The sequence below is a fragment of the Typopeltis vanoorti genome, chromosome 14 (genome assembly GCF_054136105.1).
Source record: "Typopeltis vanoorti isolate ZY-2024b chromosome 14, IOZ_Tvanoo_1.0, whole genome shotgun sequence".
Classification (NCBI taxonomy): Eukaryota; Metazoa; Arthropoda; class Arachnida; order Uropygi; family Thelyphonidae; genus Typopeltis; species Typopeltis vanoorti.
The window spans coordinates 82,120,566-82,137,197 of NC_143562.1; the positions used below are offsets into that span (position 1 = coordinate 82,120,566).

General features: G+C 34.7%; 1 protein-coding gene across 1 annotated transcript in view; it reads right to left on the reverse strand.

The window, feature by feature from the left end:
* Positions 1 to 4,614: 4,614 nt before the first annotated feature.
* The window catches only part of tsu (40S ribosomal protein S12 homolog tsunagi), a 43,042-nt gene continuing 31,024 nt past the window's right edge, over positions 4,615 to 16,632 (reverse strand). The window contains exons 5-6 of the mRNA XM_090404041.1: positions 15,847 to 15,974; positions 4,615 to 4,722 (exon numbers count right to left, since the gene is read on the reverse strand). Coding sequence (XP_090260167.1) covers positions 4,674 to 4,722; positions 15,847 to 15,974 — 177 coding nt within the window. The 3' untranslated portion in view covers positions 4,615 to 4,673. The remainder of the gene's footprint in view (positions 4,723 to 15,846; positions 15,975 to 16,632) is intronic.

The window sequence follows — 16,632 nt, forward strand, 5'->3', positions numbered from 1 at the left end:
TTTTCTTGCAGTTTTACATATTCAGAAATAATAATGCTCTGTTAATCATGACCAGTCTGAATGAATGAATGATGGTTCCAACATATATTGTTATATTTGGATTGGCACTGGAATCTATAAACTACACTGCAACCACAAAACGGATTGCATTACTATAGTTATTTCTGAGAAGGTTAGCTATGTGATTTGAGTAGTTTTGAAGACTAATTTCATTATTTAAAAAATGATTTTCCTTAACAGATATCTGGATATGAAAATTTTGCGATCTCAAAGGCATTGAACATGTTTTCTTGCAATGTGGAAGGTACAGTTTGGGAAAAATGTGCATGACAGATGATAAGAGGAACCTGTAGAATTTCCTCTGAATAAAGAACCACAATGAAAAGGTAGAATGTACAATTAACTAAACAGTTATTTCATTTTGAATATCAAAAAGCATTGCCAGTGTATAAAAAAAAATACAGAGAACAATGGGAAATTTAAAAACAGCTCATTATAATTGCATGCTCAATCATTCCCTTTAACGCACCTGTGCATGAGAATATGCCTTAGGTTCAAACTGTTGAAACACTTTCTCTGGGAGCCTCTTTACATCATCTATCTCAAAAATAAAATAATCAAATTTGTTAACTCACAACATATGCTCTTTTGAAATATTTCTCTGACAGGAAATCTCCACTATTTATTTACATTGTCCCAAACAACTATACATTTTTTTTCATATATACCAACGGAAGATGAAGTCTACAGCAATCAAACAATAACAGATGATTCTAAAACACACCACCTTAGTAGTAGCTAATGTAAGACTACTAATAGTTACCTAGCCTAAAAAAAAAAAAAAAAAAATCTGCTAAATCTTTTCTAACTTTATATATAAATTTTTAAGTCAGGAAATTGACTGTTTTAGTTATCTCACATTAGCTACTAAGATAGTGCTTTTTAGAATTGCCAGAATAGGACTACTGTTCTCTACTCTTGCACTGATGATACCTGTGTGACTCATGCAAAAAATTCTTCAATAAGTTTTGCTCTGTTTTCATAGTTATTATGCCAACTCACAGCATTCCAATAATGAAACAAATTGTTAAAGCTTCAGTTCAAATTGGCCCAGCATGATGTTTACACAAACTATATGGTTATTACACAACTCATCTCCATGGAGTAGGACTCATCACTGGAGGGCCACTCTATGCAACACTACCTGATCTAATGTCTATACCTTCCCCCATTATCTGCCATCTACATTACAAAGTTTTCCATTTGATAACTATTCTTTGGGATACTTGTGCCCTGAGGTTTCTTTAATTTACATGAAAACATAAGGAAATAGTACAAGGTGAAACATGAACAATGGAATGATTTGAAATAGTAAGAGCTGCATGATGTTATACATAAAGCAAAAGGTATAACCGAGGAAACATTGTATTAGTAATTATTAACTGAAGAAAAAAAATGTCAGTGATGTGTGATCAGAAACTTACTATATTTTAGATAGTGAGAGGTGGTTGTTCCAATTAAGTTAAAATGTTTGAAGGCCTCGACACTTTCTTTAAACAAAATTCAAATTTATAGCAGCACAGATGAAGTGTGTTTCAGGATAATGTGGTCCACATCTATTCCATGCTGTGTCAAGCCAGAATTTCTGTCGCTAATGTAAGATTGGTGTTCTTGTATTTTCTTTTCTGATGAGCATTCAGTTAGTTCAAAGTAAGAACCTTAGAGATAGTATTCAGGCCACATGTCTTATTTCTGTAGTGTAATAGATTAATAAATTATATTGTTCTTTACACATGTTAACCGTTATTAACTATATAATATTTTCAGTTAATCTCTACTGTGCTGAATGTGTGTGTGTGTATACATATATTTATTTAAATCTTTTAGTTATGTTTTAGGTTAAAAATCAAGTGGCCACTGAAATATGAATACTTCATAATAAACATGTTCTGGAAATCAAAACACACTTTTCCAAAATAATGAAATCAAACTGCATTGTTCAGAAAGTAACTTTCTGAACTAATAAGGGTTAATTACTGTGTTATGAACTCTCCTACACCAGTGTTTCTTAAACGTGTTTCATAGAACATTAGAGTTCTGCTAAAACATGCTGCAGTTCCTTAGAGTATACAGACATTTATACCTTGTATTAGATGTAGTTTCTGGGAAAAAAAATCCTTCAGTAAATGAGGAAAATGCTGTCCAACAACAGTTGTCCATTCTACTAAATGGACAACTGTTGTTGGACAATTATTTGTAATATTTTCTTGATTAAAATATTTTGTCATAATTTTTCACAGGGGTTCTGTGAAAAATATTTTTATGTAGGATTCTAGAGTCTCAAAAAGTTTAAGAAACACTGTCTTAGACCATACATAATCTCACCAACTTCGAAACTTGATAAGTAACCTGATCACTTCCAACTGATCATCCTATTTTAGTAAAATCGTGCTATTAATACACAATTGCCCTGGGATATTTAAATAATTAGACTTTTCTTACATTTCATATCTTTAAATATTTATACCTATTTATTGCTTTTAGGTGGGAGATGGATTTCATTGCCTGGTGTGATACCACTTCCCTACTTATTGAAGGCCTGAAGTGGCTTAAAAAAAGTTCCATGTTTGGTCTCTAGAGCAGGCAAAAAATAAATTTTAAAAAATCCTAAAAACCCACCCCCAGTACGAATGTACATGTACTATCGGTTTATAGAAGCCTTTTGTAGAAGAGTAATTTAAGGTAAAAGCTAGATAACTGGGAGATCTCCATATAGATAGCTTCTTTAAAAACACTGAGAGCCAGCCAGGACTTCTGATCCAATATCCAATCACCAGGTTGGAATTCCATGCTGGCTAAGGTGTGGCCCGTTTAGATAAGGCTTTGCTGTTTTAGTGAGGAATCTGGGGTGAACAGTGAAAAGTCAGCTACTGGAACAAACTCCAACTCAACATCAACAGAATTTGTTGTACCTTTGGTAACTCCAATTTTTCAACCAATACCTGGTTGAAAAATTGGAGTTACCAAAACAAAGAAGACAAAAACAGATGATATTCTTCTAAATAACAAATACATAACAATATAATATATAGACACGTTTACACAAGAATAATATATTTTAATTCACCAAATATTTCAGTCTGAAAATAACTATCTTGAATGGCTATAATAGGAACAGTTTTTTTTTAACAAGGTAGAATACCAACAACTGATCATTCAAAAGTAGAACGAGCCACGTGATGTTATATCACTAAGTATTAAAGAGAGGAAAACATTTTTTATCAGAGTAATGATTAAATTAAAGATATTAATTCACAAATTCATATAATAACATTAGACTAATGTAAGAATTAAAGTCTTAATTTAAAAAAAAAATTATATATATTAATGTGTTATCCTGATTAAACTTTCCCATATTTTTGATAAAGATATACAGTCATTTCGATTCAACTTAGGGCGTTGAACTAAGGCCTCGGCACTTTCTTTAAATAAACGTTAAAATTTATAGCAACATCTCTGTAGGAGGCGAGTCTTCGACCAGAGGATGTTGCAGCTTGTCTCTATTCCGTGCTGAGCTAATCCAGACTTATCAGATTTGTTGTGCTGAATGTGTGATTGATGTTCCTGAATTCTTTTTTCTATAGCGCGTCCTGTTTGTCCAAAGTAGGACAGATTGCAGTACCCCCGAGTTCCGGATGGGTAGGCCGGTTCTCCTTGAATTCTGATGACTCAAATTTTGAAGAATCGAAAGGGGTCCACCCCCGGCACCCAATCCCCCGAGTTCCAGACTGGTAGGCCGGTTCTCCTTGAATTCTGATGACTCAACACTGAGGGTAACCCCTGAGTTTCAAAACGCTTCAAATAACTTGACAAAAACGTTACAAAAAAAAAGGCTTATTTTATATTATAGAGTAGATATATATACATATACACACACAGTACTGAAAAGAGGATGAAATATTCTTTTGTGACATTTCATGATTCCAACAAGCATGGTGCCTGTTTCACATTTTGATTTGAATCTATAGTTTGCTCTCTGTTAGCCAGAGAGTAAACTATCCATTTACGATATCCCTTCCTTTTTCCCAAATTAAAATGAAGATTCTACTAAAGTAGAGGACACAAGTTGAAAACGTGTGAAAACTTATTTCTAGTCTATGTTCATTAAGCTATTGTGATGAAATCCTGAATCTCTGCCATGCTACTCAGTTCACAACAATAATATAGAAACCAGTCTTGAGAATTTGGCAAGAAATCATCTTCTGGATGAATCAGCTGTTTTGAGAAAAGGAGGCAGATTCCTTGGTGTACATGTACTGCTGCCACTTTTTAAGATCATGACAACAATAGTAGTCTGTATTTCACACAATTTCAGTATTAAATTGTGTCTTATGTGCCATAGAATGTTTTAGTATCTTGTTTGTATTAGTATAATACAAATCAGTGTATTGATTTGCCATATATAGTGAAATATATGAAATATCAATCAAAACTTGATGACATTTGCTACTTGGTTTTCATTCATTCATGTGCAAAATTATAATTTAATAAAAAAAGTGATTTCAGAATGAAAATGTGAACTGAACTATATGCAAATTAAACCCGAAGCCAGTATTTATGTAAACATTTATTTTTTGAGATATATAATAGCTATAAAAATCAAAATGCTGTATTCATCGTCTTCTCCTGTCCGGGGAATGATCCAGTCGTCGACTGCGTTTCCTGAAACAGTTTAAAATTATTTAAAAAATGAATCACATAAGTTATTTTAGTATATTCTCTAAGCACATATCTTAATTTGTACCTTTCTTTTCCACCTGGGACTAGATATAACATTGTTAAAAAAAATTAAAATAGAATTTAATACTTCCTATATTTCGTCCTAGTCACTAGGAACATCTACGGGGATTACAAAAACAATTAATGTAACATGCACACAAATTTCATACAATACTAAGCCCAACCACATGGGTGACACTAAAGTCATATCTAGGTGGAGCGCCCTCTAAGGGCGGTAGTAGGTGGCCTGGAATGTAAGGTGGGACCTCTGGTGATGAGTGTTTCCCAAATCTTCGGAAGCTTAATGCAACCGTATTTATTAAGATTTGGTTTCTGGGAGCTGCTGCTGCTTCTAAGAAAAGTCTCCCTTTCTTGAATTTGCTGTGATGGAGCATGGTGGTTTTCTTACATGATACCCTGTGGGTGGTGTCCAAAACATGGTCAGCCAAGCCTGAATGGCCATAGTTGCGTTTACAGATGTAAGACTTGTGTCCCTCCAGGCAGATGGATACTGATCTGCCTGTCTGTTCAAAGTACGCCACCTTACTTTGTAAACTCCAGGCAGAGAGAGAGGAGGGAGCTGATCTTTCGTAGAACGGATAATGGCAGCAAGTTTGCAGTGGGGCTTATATGCTGTGTGTAGGTTGCACTTTTTTAGTATCCTGGCTATTTTTTCGGATGTACCACGGATGTAGGGTATGGTGATGGCATTTTTAAAATCTTTTTGACGAGAAGAACAGGGAATGGGGGAGGAACTGATTATTTTTTTGATACTGTGATCGCTGTAGCCATTGGAGAGGAAAGTGCTGTGTATGTGGTTAAGCTCAGTAGTGAGGGAGGTTCCACTGGCACAAAGATTGTGGGCTCTCTTGGTAAGAGTTTTAATAATGCCATATTGTTGAGACAGGTGGTGGTGGGAGAGTTTGTGAATGTATCTGCCTGTGCGTGGGTTTTCTGTATACAAGGCAAGTGTATCATTAGGCAGGCATGTGACTAAGGTGTCTAGGAAGGGTAAACAATTGTTCTTTTCCATAGTAAACTGGATTCTTGGATGCGGCTATCCATTAAGCCTCCAACATGATGTCCTCACAGCACTTAAGCCTCTACACACGAATTGTTAAAAAAAGAATAAAATAATTGTGGAAATATTCAAAATTGCAGTCGATAAACTATCATGGCATCCAGGACTGGATTTAAAATAGTCTGGGTGGTCTTAAAATGACTTTCTTATTTTGTGTTTCATTACTAATGCTAACTCGATAAATATGTCTAGATTTTTAACTGCTTCTAAAAAAAAAACTAGTAATGGTCTGACCGTTTACGCATAGCGAAAACAGGAAAACTTCATTCTATCAGGAAATATTTACTACTTCCAACTATAAATGTTGTGATAAAAACTGTTTCGCAACAAGTTACTAAAAGATGTTAATTTGATACTGTTGGTCGCAGAATTAATGATATGTCAGGTGATGTGGAATCTCAATTACTCGAAAGAGTTAAGAAGATCCCTTATTATGCGTTACAAATAGACGAGACTGCTGATGTTTCAAATGAGGCGTAGTTAATATGCTACGTAAGATATGTGCATGATAACAACATTCATGACGATATTCTATTTTGTAGAACTTTGTCTCTTTGAATTTTTTGTAGAACTCTGACCACAAGCATTTAGTCTATTTCTTTTTGTATAGATTATCATTCTTCTATACATTCGTAGCCTTGCATCTTACTGCACCACGATAGTGCTAATTTTGAATTATTTAGATTTCTCTCTCTCTTTTCTATGGTCAATGATTGCTTCCGCTCCCCAGATCCAAGCACTTGGTCTGATCTAATAAAATTGCCATCCCGAACAACTGGAGAAGAAATATTTTGCACTCTCAATATTTACATAATGCACGATGGGATCCAGTTGGAAAAATGTATGGACTTCTGTTCTAATGGAGCTCACACCCTTACAGGCAGGCATAGTGGAGTTGTTTCTAAAATCAAGGAAGTAGCTCTGGATTTCATACATAGGGAATCGTTAGCCTCCAAAGGAATGCCATCAGATTTTAAAACTGCTATACAATGCAGTAAAGTTAGTTAATTTTATTAAGGCTCGACCGTTAAATAACAGTCGGTGCTCTGCTGTGAATATATACAACTTTTGCTTCGTTCTGAAATTCGCTGGCTTTCAAGGGGCAAAGTACTAACAAGGTAATTTTGTTTAAGGTATGAAGTTTTATTATTTGTATCATCATCATCAAATTCCTGCCATATACCTTCAAGGGGTGTAACAGGATATGATAGTACTACATGGAAAAAATTACATCATTACTACCTTCCTATCTACAATTTTCCTCCAAATCAGTCTATTACTTGTCAAGACTCCAACATTATCAGATCTTATATTTCTATCATCTCAGGCACTTTATACCGTATCAATCCACCTATATCTTGGTCTTCCTCTGGGTCGTTTTGAACCCTCAAGGGTAGAGAACACTTGTTTTTGCTAATCTTTCTTCGACCATTCTGTTTAAGTGACCATACCACCTGATATTAACTCTGCTAACGCATTCGTGGATGCTGACAATGTCAAGTTTTTTTTTCTCATAACTTTGGAGTTAATCATTCATAACCTCATGTAGAGCACTAACAATGATTTAACAGAAGCCCTCAGCCAAGGTTGTAACTTTTTCTTGCATCCAGACAAGTACCTGAAATAACGAAAGTGAATGTGAGATCTACTATAAAGTTGCTAACAGTGTTCATCTGGATGTAGCTAATCTCCTAAAAACTATAGTCCACAGGAAGAAATAACTCTAGAAGTTATGTGTGAGATTATAACTAGAACTTGCAAGGATAGTGCTCTGATGATAATGAATCAAACAGAATATAACAATAAAAGTATTATCCTTTAAAAGATCATACAACTCACCAGATTATAATTCCACCAACACATGTAAAAGAAAGTGCACAAATTATATTAAAAACAGTTACTTCTTAACCCAACTAAACTTTACTAGGTTTAATTACACACACATGATATCCACAAGAATATCATAATTTTTTAAAATTTAATATAATGCTTTATCATTCATTTCATTATCAAATTAACTTTCATTTCAAATCACTTAATTTTAAATTTGGCCTTAATTATAATCTTATTTTATTATAACCACCCACTAGGAGGCATTTCAGCACATGGTTCAGCTCCAGGATTAACATTTTTTAGTTCTAGTTTGTTTTGTTCTGATAATTATGCTGATAATGACCATTTTCTGGTCAAAATATTTGTAATAATAAAATTATTATACACACATATTCACATTAAAAATTTGTTTAACCTTACTAAGGTTAATAGACAATCCTCATATCAAACTGGTGAATTCCACAAATGAAAGGTTATAAAAGCCATAGTATACAGTGAAATGTGTAGGTTGGAGGATGGAAAGATAATGATCAACTTTAATCCTTTATGAAACAAGGAAGTAGAAAGACAGGTTGTAGCTTCACACTGGGTGCATGAAAATTTGAATTTATATCTACATCCTATTATCAAGAAGTAACAGTCTGTTAAGTTATTAACAGAACTGCTCACTTCTGAACAGAGCAAGAGATATTTCATATGTATCATTCCAAAAAGTGGAACAGTAAGACAGAGCAGATATGGAATGCGTACAGAAAGTACAAAATAGTTGTCTTATATAAATTCCACACAGGAGAGATTGTAAACCCAGCACATCGCTAACATGTGAACAAGTGGTTAAGAAGGAATGAAAGAGGACAAAAAGCTGAATTTCACAAGGTTGGAATGTAGCCACTTGTTATTTATAACATGCTAAAATACTCAGGATCAGTAAGATTTTTGTGTATTGGACTATTAACTGTTATAACAATACAGAAGACATATCTGACTGCGACAGAGCAGGTTGACCATGCTGTGTTAGGATACGACAGCACGTGAAGACATGCCTCCGTTGTAATTCTGTGAGAACACAGAAAGTGATGTCGCAAGAGATAAATGTCAAGTGTACTAATTGATGACCTGGGGCGAGAGCCTATCGTCGTGCTATACTGGACACTTCCTAACACCACAACTTATGCAGCATAGGGTGATATAATCAAAGACACTTCTCTGGCATTACATGAACAAAAAACACAGATATCCTCTTCCCAGATGAGATTTTGCCCAATGAAGTTATTTAACTGCCAAAACAATCAGGTATATGCCCCAGATGGGTGCACAGCATGTGCCATAGCATTCAGGATTCACAGAGGTCATCAACCTCTGTATCAAGAAACTGTGCTGGAACCTGTGGTATGGCCCCCAAACAACAATGTTTCACAATAAGCAGGTGGCCTTCCAACAGGACTCAGTCCCAGCACACAAGGCGAGGACCACATATCACCATCTGATTGGCTGTCTGGAAGTCCCGATCTGAATCTGTTGAACTTCAAATTATGGTTGGAGCCTGCAAGAAACAACACCTCAGTATCGCAAGCCTGAAGGAAGATTTGGTATATGCACATTATACATGTGCTGAAAGCTATAAATTATTTACTAATAGATTATGCATTTATAGGTTTATGCACTAATCTCTCCATAAATACTGTTACAACTTGAACAGTATTTATGGAGAGACTAGGTAGTTAAGGAAGATGACTCACTGTTGGTATGACTAAGTTTTAATTTATTTGAAAATACATATCACTAAGCTCCTTGGCATTTTTAAAGTGGGAAGTGACAGTCAACAACTGAATCTCAGAAAAGAGAAATGCTGAACAAAAAAAATGAGGACATTATGTTAATCAAAATATTATGCCAGCGTGCATGAACACAGAGGTACCTTTTTGGAAGCACTAGTTTTATAACAATATTATATTTTGCAAACATTGTTTATCAAGTTAATTCCTTTTTAGATAATACTTAATCATTAAAATCAAATCATTTCAGCACCATGTTTTTAAAGGCAAAAAAAATTTATTTACTAATTTAGTATATTTACACAATATACTATTGAACATTTCATTTCCATAATTTATACAGTAAATTAGTGATTTTTATATTGTCATTTAATGTACTTTCCATGTTTTTTTTAAACATAATGAAAAACATACCATAGAAAGTGAAAAGATGGCAATAAATTTGGTCATTAGTTTTAATGCTAATAATAGCATCTAAAGTCTTCAGAAAGTTAATATTTGAGATTAAGTAAATTTCAAATATTAACTTTAACAAGATGTTTCGTTTTTGTTTTAATATGATGACTGCCATTGGCCTAATATGTAAACTTACTGCTGTGCCAATAGGTTGCTAGTATTTTCTCTTTGAAAATATGTAACTGTTGATACATTTTTCACTTTGTTACTGTAACTACCAACTTGTCTCTAGTGAAAAAAGTTTATGGAATTACTAGTTGAAAGTCTCTAGTCTCATGTGAAGCGAGTAACACATGTTGAACTAATACCTGTGGGTAGCTACGATAAGCCTGTTATAAACTTTCCACCACTACCAAAATGATCGTTAACGGTTGTTGTTTTTCCCACTTTGTCACTGTAGCTATAAACATTAATCAAATTACTTGTGGTCAGCATACAGATAAATACTTTAATGTGCCATCTATTAAATCTCTTGGCATAATTTGTATATTAAAAAAAAGTTTTAATTAGTTTCTGTATGTAAAAAAATAGATGACTTATGTTAACTGCCTGTTGATGTTAGTGTCCAATTGGTGCTGTTTGCTTATAGTAAGCTAGACACCGCTTTCCTGCCTAGATCCAGAAGCTTCGAACCAATAATATAAACATACAAGCTCCAAAATTAGTACAGGTAGGTATTCAAAAATTCGGCAACCTCCGGACCTGAAGGGTGCCGGATTTTTGAAAATGCAGGATTTCAGATGGTTATATATGCTGTATATTTTTAACAGAAAATGACTAACTGTACAGTCCTTTAAAGAAAGAAAATTAAACACTAAATGAAATTTTAATGTTCACCAACTAAATATAACGGCTCTACAGAATTTTAGTTCAACTGAATAAAATAGTTCCTCAGAATTTTAATTAACAAAATGTTGATGGTGGTGACAGCACATCTGGTTAACTTGAAGTTAATGGCAGTGGATTATCAAGTGGGAAGACACTACTGCTGCTGCTTCCTGAATATATCGTGTAGTTATAAGGTTAGTAGACTATAAAATAAAAATCATTTATGAATGGAGACAGCGCAAAACACGTCAGTGCTTGTTCACAGCATGTGTGCCGGCACCTGAAAGATACGAGTAGTGGTGAAGTGGGACATGAATGAATATGTACATATAAGAAACCGCATTTTTCCGGATTCGCGTAAGTCGGTGTATGACTGTATTTACTAATATTCCTTAAGCACCCAAATATGCAAGAAGCAAAATTTGTGAACCAACACCAATGTGTGATTTTTTTTCCATTAAAAAATAAAAATAATAAACAGTAAAAATTAAATACGTTTCTTTTAAGATTAAAAAAAATCTACTTAGTCATAAAACATTTTAAATTTGTTTACATTATTTCATGGCCCCCTCAACAAAATTTATGGCCACACAAGGGAGGGGGGGGCACACAGTTTGGGAAGCGCTGATTTAAAGGTTATGTCGAGGTCTCCTCTCAGTTATACAGTTTTTTTTTTAACAAAATGAGAGAGGAAAGATTAGGAAAACAAGTGTTCTCTGCCAGGTTGGCAGGAAAAGACCCAGAGGAAGACCAATGTGAATTGATATGGTAAAAAAAGCACCTTAGAAGATGCTTTTTACCATATCATCATCAAATTCCTGTCATGTACCCTCAAGGGGGTGTACAGGATATGATAGTACTACATGAAAAAAAATTACATCATTACCAACTTCATATTTACAATTTTCCTCTAAATCAGTCTGTTACTTGTCAAGACTCCAACATTATCAGATCTTATATTTCTATCGTAAAAGGCACTTTGTACCGTATCAATCCACCTATATCTTGGTCTGGGTCGTTTTGCTGCCAACCTAGCAGAGAACACTTGTTTTGCTAATCTTTCTTCGCCCATTCTGTTTAAGTGACCATACCACATTCCTGGATGCTGACAATGCCAAGTTCTTTCCTAATATCCTCGTTTTTAATATGATATTGCCATTGATGCCATCTGTTCACGCCTCTAATCTTTCTCAGGACTCTCATATCTGCGGTCTCTAGTCTTTGGTCAAGTGTTTTACTTCTGACCGAGTTCTCAGATCCATAAGTTAAAACTGGTTTGAACACTGTCTTGTATACAGCTAATTTAGTGTTCTAACTAATTTCTCTCTTATTCCATATGACTTTATTCAATTGACTTCCAACCATATCAGCTTTGCTGATTCTGTTGTCTATTTCTATATTTAATTTACCATCTTCACTAAAAATCGTGCCTAAGTAGCTGAAATGTTTTACTTGTTCCACAGGTTCTCTCACAACACAGTTGACATTTTCAATGATTCTGCCTATTTTCATTGTCTTAGTCTTTTTATTGCTGACCTTCATACCATATCTATTACAACAGTTATTCAATTTAGTCAGAGAATCTTGCAGACTTGTAGTGGATTTATTTAGAAGTATAACATCATCTGCATAAAGCAAAGAGCTGACATTAACATCTCCAATTTTGATATCATGTTTAATACCATTTTCCTTCATAATGTGATCCATATAGATAATGAATAACAGAGGGGATAATGTACATCCTTGTCTCACACCAGATTTAACATTAAACCATCTTCCTGTACTTCCTTCAATTCTAACTGCTGACTTACAACTCAAATAAAGACTAAGTATTGCTTGATATAATGTCCCATTGACACCATATAACTGTAGCGTACTGAATAGCTTCTCTTGGTACCTTGTCATATGCCTTTTAATCAACAAAACTTAAATACAGATCTTTGTTATATTCCCATGCTTTCTCGACTATTTGTCGTAAAGTGAAGATCTGATCCTGACAGCCTCTATTTGGCCTGAATCCAGCTTGTTCTTCACCCAGCTTTTCTTCCACAATTCTTCTCAACCGTTTCTCAAGTATACTTGCATAGATCTTGCCAGGAACACTCAGTAGGGAAATACCTCTGTAATTCTCACATTCAGTTTTATTTCCCTTTTTATATATGGGTACTATGAGAGCTCTATTCCAATCATCGGGAATTCGTCCCTCTGTCCAGGCTTTCTGAACTATGCAGTGCAGCCACTGTAAGACTCTTATACCACCATACTTCAGCATCTCTGGTCGAATATCATCTACTCTGCTGCCTTTCCACATTTCAAGTGGCTTTTTCTACTTCAAGTATGAATATGTATTCCTGACTGCATGCCTGGTCACTGTTTTTCACCACTGTGCTGTCATCACTGCTTGTTTCATTTAGCAGTTTTTCAAAGTAATTACTCCATATTTCAAGGATATCTTTTTCTCTTGTTTTCATGTCACCTTTATCATCTCTAACTCCTTTTACAGCACTCTTTCCTCCATTACTAAGCTTCTTCAACAACCTCCAGAATATTTTGCCACCTTCTTGATATTTATTTTCTATATTCTTGCCAAAGTCCTCCCATGACTTTTGTTTAGCTAGTTTTACACAGTGTTTGGCATTCTTGCATTTGTGTCTGTATTCTCTGAGAGCACAAGCTTACTTATTTGCCAGGAACATTTGATATGCTTTCATCTTTTCCTTCACTGCCTCTTTATTAACTTCCTGTGTCCACCATGGAGTTCTGATTTTTCTATCCTTGCAGACAACTTCACCACATGCCTCTCTAGCTGAATCAATCAGGGCTTTCTTCAAGGCTTCATAATTTGATTCCTGTTCTCAAACTCTTTCATTTTTTCTTCGATAATCTTTGTGTATTTTAGTGTACAGTTCACATCTGAGAGCTGCTCAACTTTTATCTGCTTTAAAACGTTCTTACATATCATTCTTTTCAATATGAAATTCAATTTTATCCTGCTCAAGACAAAATAGTAATCACTTCCAATTTCAAATCCTCTGTACACTCTGGTGTCCTGCACCAAGGAGAAAACATCACTGTCAATGAGACTTTTCTTATTCCTTGCCTCTTCTCTCCATGTGAATTTGTGCACATTTTTATGTTGGAACATGGTGTTAGTAATAACCAGTCCATGTCCTGAGCAGAAATCCAACAGATATTTGCCATTATTATTAGCTTTGCTCTTTTCTCCAAATTTTCCCAAAATATTTTTGTATGTCTCACAATCATTTCCTACTCTGCTATTTAGATCTCCAACAAGGACCAACTTTTCCTTTTTCATTGTGCCAGTTGCCATAAGCAAGCCTCAATATAAGATCTGATAATATTGGAGTCTTGACAGGTAACAGATTGATTTGGAGGAAAATTGTAGATAGGAAGTTAGTAATGATGTAAATTTTTCATGTAGTACAATCATATTCTAGGAAAAAGAAAACCAGGACGTCCTCTTAAGCGATTCAACCATGATTTCTAATCCCAGAACAGGCCATGCTAGGCCTAAATCCTTGATATGCATGATGATGACTATCATATCCTGTATACCCCTTGAGGGTACATGTCAGGAATTTGATGATGATATCTCATTCATCATTTGAGTGATGATTATCATTTCATATAATACTATCATTTTTAACACTCCCCTCTGCATTCTCCACTATATCAGAATCACAACAGAGACCAGACCTGCAAAAGAGAGTGTTAAAAATGATATTAGGATTGTGGAATACTGATCGTGAAGATAGATTAAAAATTTGTAGAATGCAGACACTAGCAAAACAGAAGAGAGGGGTAATATGATTGAGACTTAGCTTCTGAAAAGGGTCATACAGGATTTCAGTTGGTGGAATTTTTCATTTTATAGAGGGTGGGGCAAGGACAAAAGGGTATCCAAGGATGCCAATAACGAACATTACTAAAAAGGGGAAAAGATCTAGATTTTTCACTCAGAGTGGCACATGATTGGAATGGACTGCCATTGGATGTTGCATGTGCAAGCAGTGAAAATGAATTCAAGAACAAGTATGTGGCTTCCTTTAATGAATCCTTGACTCCCTGGAGGTCTCTCTTAATAATAATATTTTTGAATATTACTTCTTTCTTGCAAATCACATACCCTGCCAATTGCTCTCTGGATTTTGAATGGCTGTTATTACAATTTCTCTGTCTGATTGAGCTCAGACCCAAAGAACTACACTTTCTATCTTGAATTGTAATACCAAGCAGTGATCTTTCTATTCTGCTCTGCATAGTGCTTTACTTGCAGCCAATTTTTTTTTAGTCAATGTGCATGTTTCACTTCCATATGTAATGACCAGAAGTATACAACTGTTGAATATTTTTCTTTTAAAGTTTTTCCAAAGGTCATCCAACGAAGTTTAATTCTTCATATAACTTTCTCACAGCCTTTCTCTACTGTGATTTGTTGCTCTACGTAAGTTACTATATCAGTTTACCAGTGTTCCATATGTAGTGCCTTTTGGTTATGTATCTATTATATGCCAGCCTGGTCAGCATATCCGTTCTCCAACCAAGAGGTTGCAGGTTCAAATCCTGCCTAGACATGAATGTCTGTGATTGTCTTTCATTTTCATACATTCATTCATACAAGTGAATAAACACCCCCCCCCAAGATGGACTGGGTCACCATAGTGACAGTAGACCCAACCCTCCTACAATGGGAGAGGCCTCCACTCTGTAGTGAGTAGAAAACAGGCTGAATATCATCATTATCTATTATACATTTTTTTGGTTTGTCTTAGTCTCATTTAAATCCTTTCATTTTACTTTATCCATTCAAATCATTGATCATTTGTTGGAGTTCTTATGCAAAGTTTCCTAAAATAACATCAAGTTGTAGGCAATTTAGTTCTTTCACGTTTACTATAATTACTGTATTTTTCCATTGTAGATTTTTAAAAATTTCTTCTAGGGCTGCTGTAAATAGTTTAGGTGAAATGGCATCTCCCTGATTTCTGAATTTATATAAATTAGGCACATTAAACAACATTCTGAGAAATAATAGAAATCGTGTCTTTTTTATATTATTATTATAATACTTACTTTTTTATTGGACCCTTAACAAAACACCAATCAACATTAATTGCTTGTCCCAAGATTTCAGACCCATTTAGTGCCTCCATAGCAGCTTGAGCTTCTTTAAAAGTCTCATATTCCACCAAAGCATATCCCTATAAATAATTACAGTATAAACTTATTAAGAACTAAAATGGCAATAGAACTGACATTAATCACATATTAAATGCATGTTTTTTCATTATTATTTTAATATTGAATACTGTTTGAGAAGTTCAAAAAGGCAAGTTTATCAAAAGAATAATTTATCTTCTATAAGTTATCAATTTATTTAAGATTTTACGAGGGTGGTATTTAAAGTTCTCGGCCTAACGATGAAAAAACAAATTTATAATTTCAAAATTATTTTTATTTTTCCAACATAATCTCCCTTAAGGCTAATACATTTATTCCAACGATGCTCCAGTGCCATTATCCCGTCCCTGTAGTGGTTCTCAGTAAGATCTGCAAAATACCCCTCTACAGCCCCTTGTTTTTGATCTTCTGTGAGCAAGTGCAGCACCCATCTTGCGCAAAGCTTTTTCATTTGCAAATCTTCATGCAAAATGTATCCTACACATTCTTTTGAAATGCCTATAGCCTCAGCAATTTCATGCAGTTTGACTCGCCAGTCATCCAATACCATACCGTGCACTCGATCAATGATTTCTGGTGTTGTTACACTTTTTGGACGTCCTTCACATGGATCATCTTCAAGGCTGGTATGGTCATGTTTAAACTAGGCAGCCCATTTCTTAATTGTCAAAAATGAAG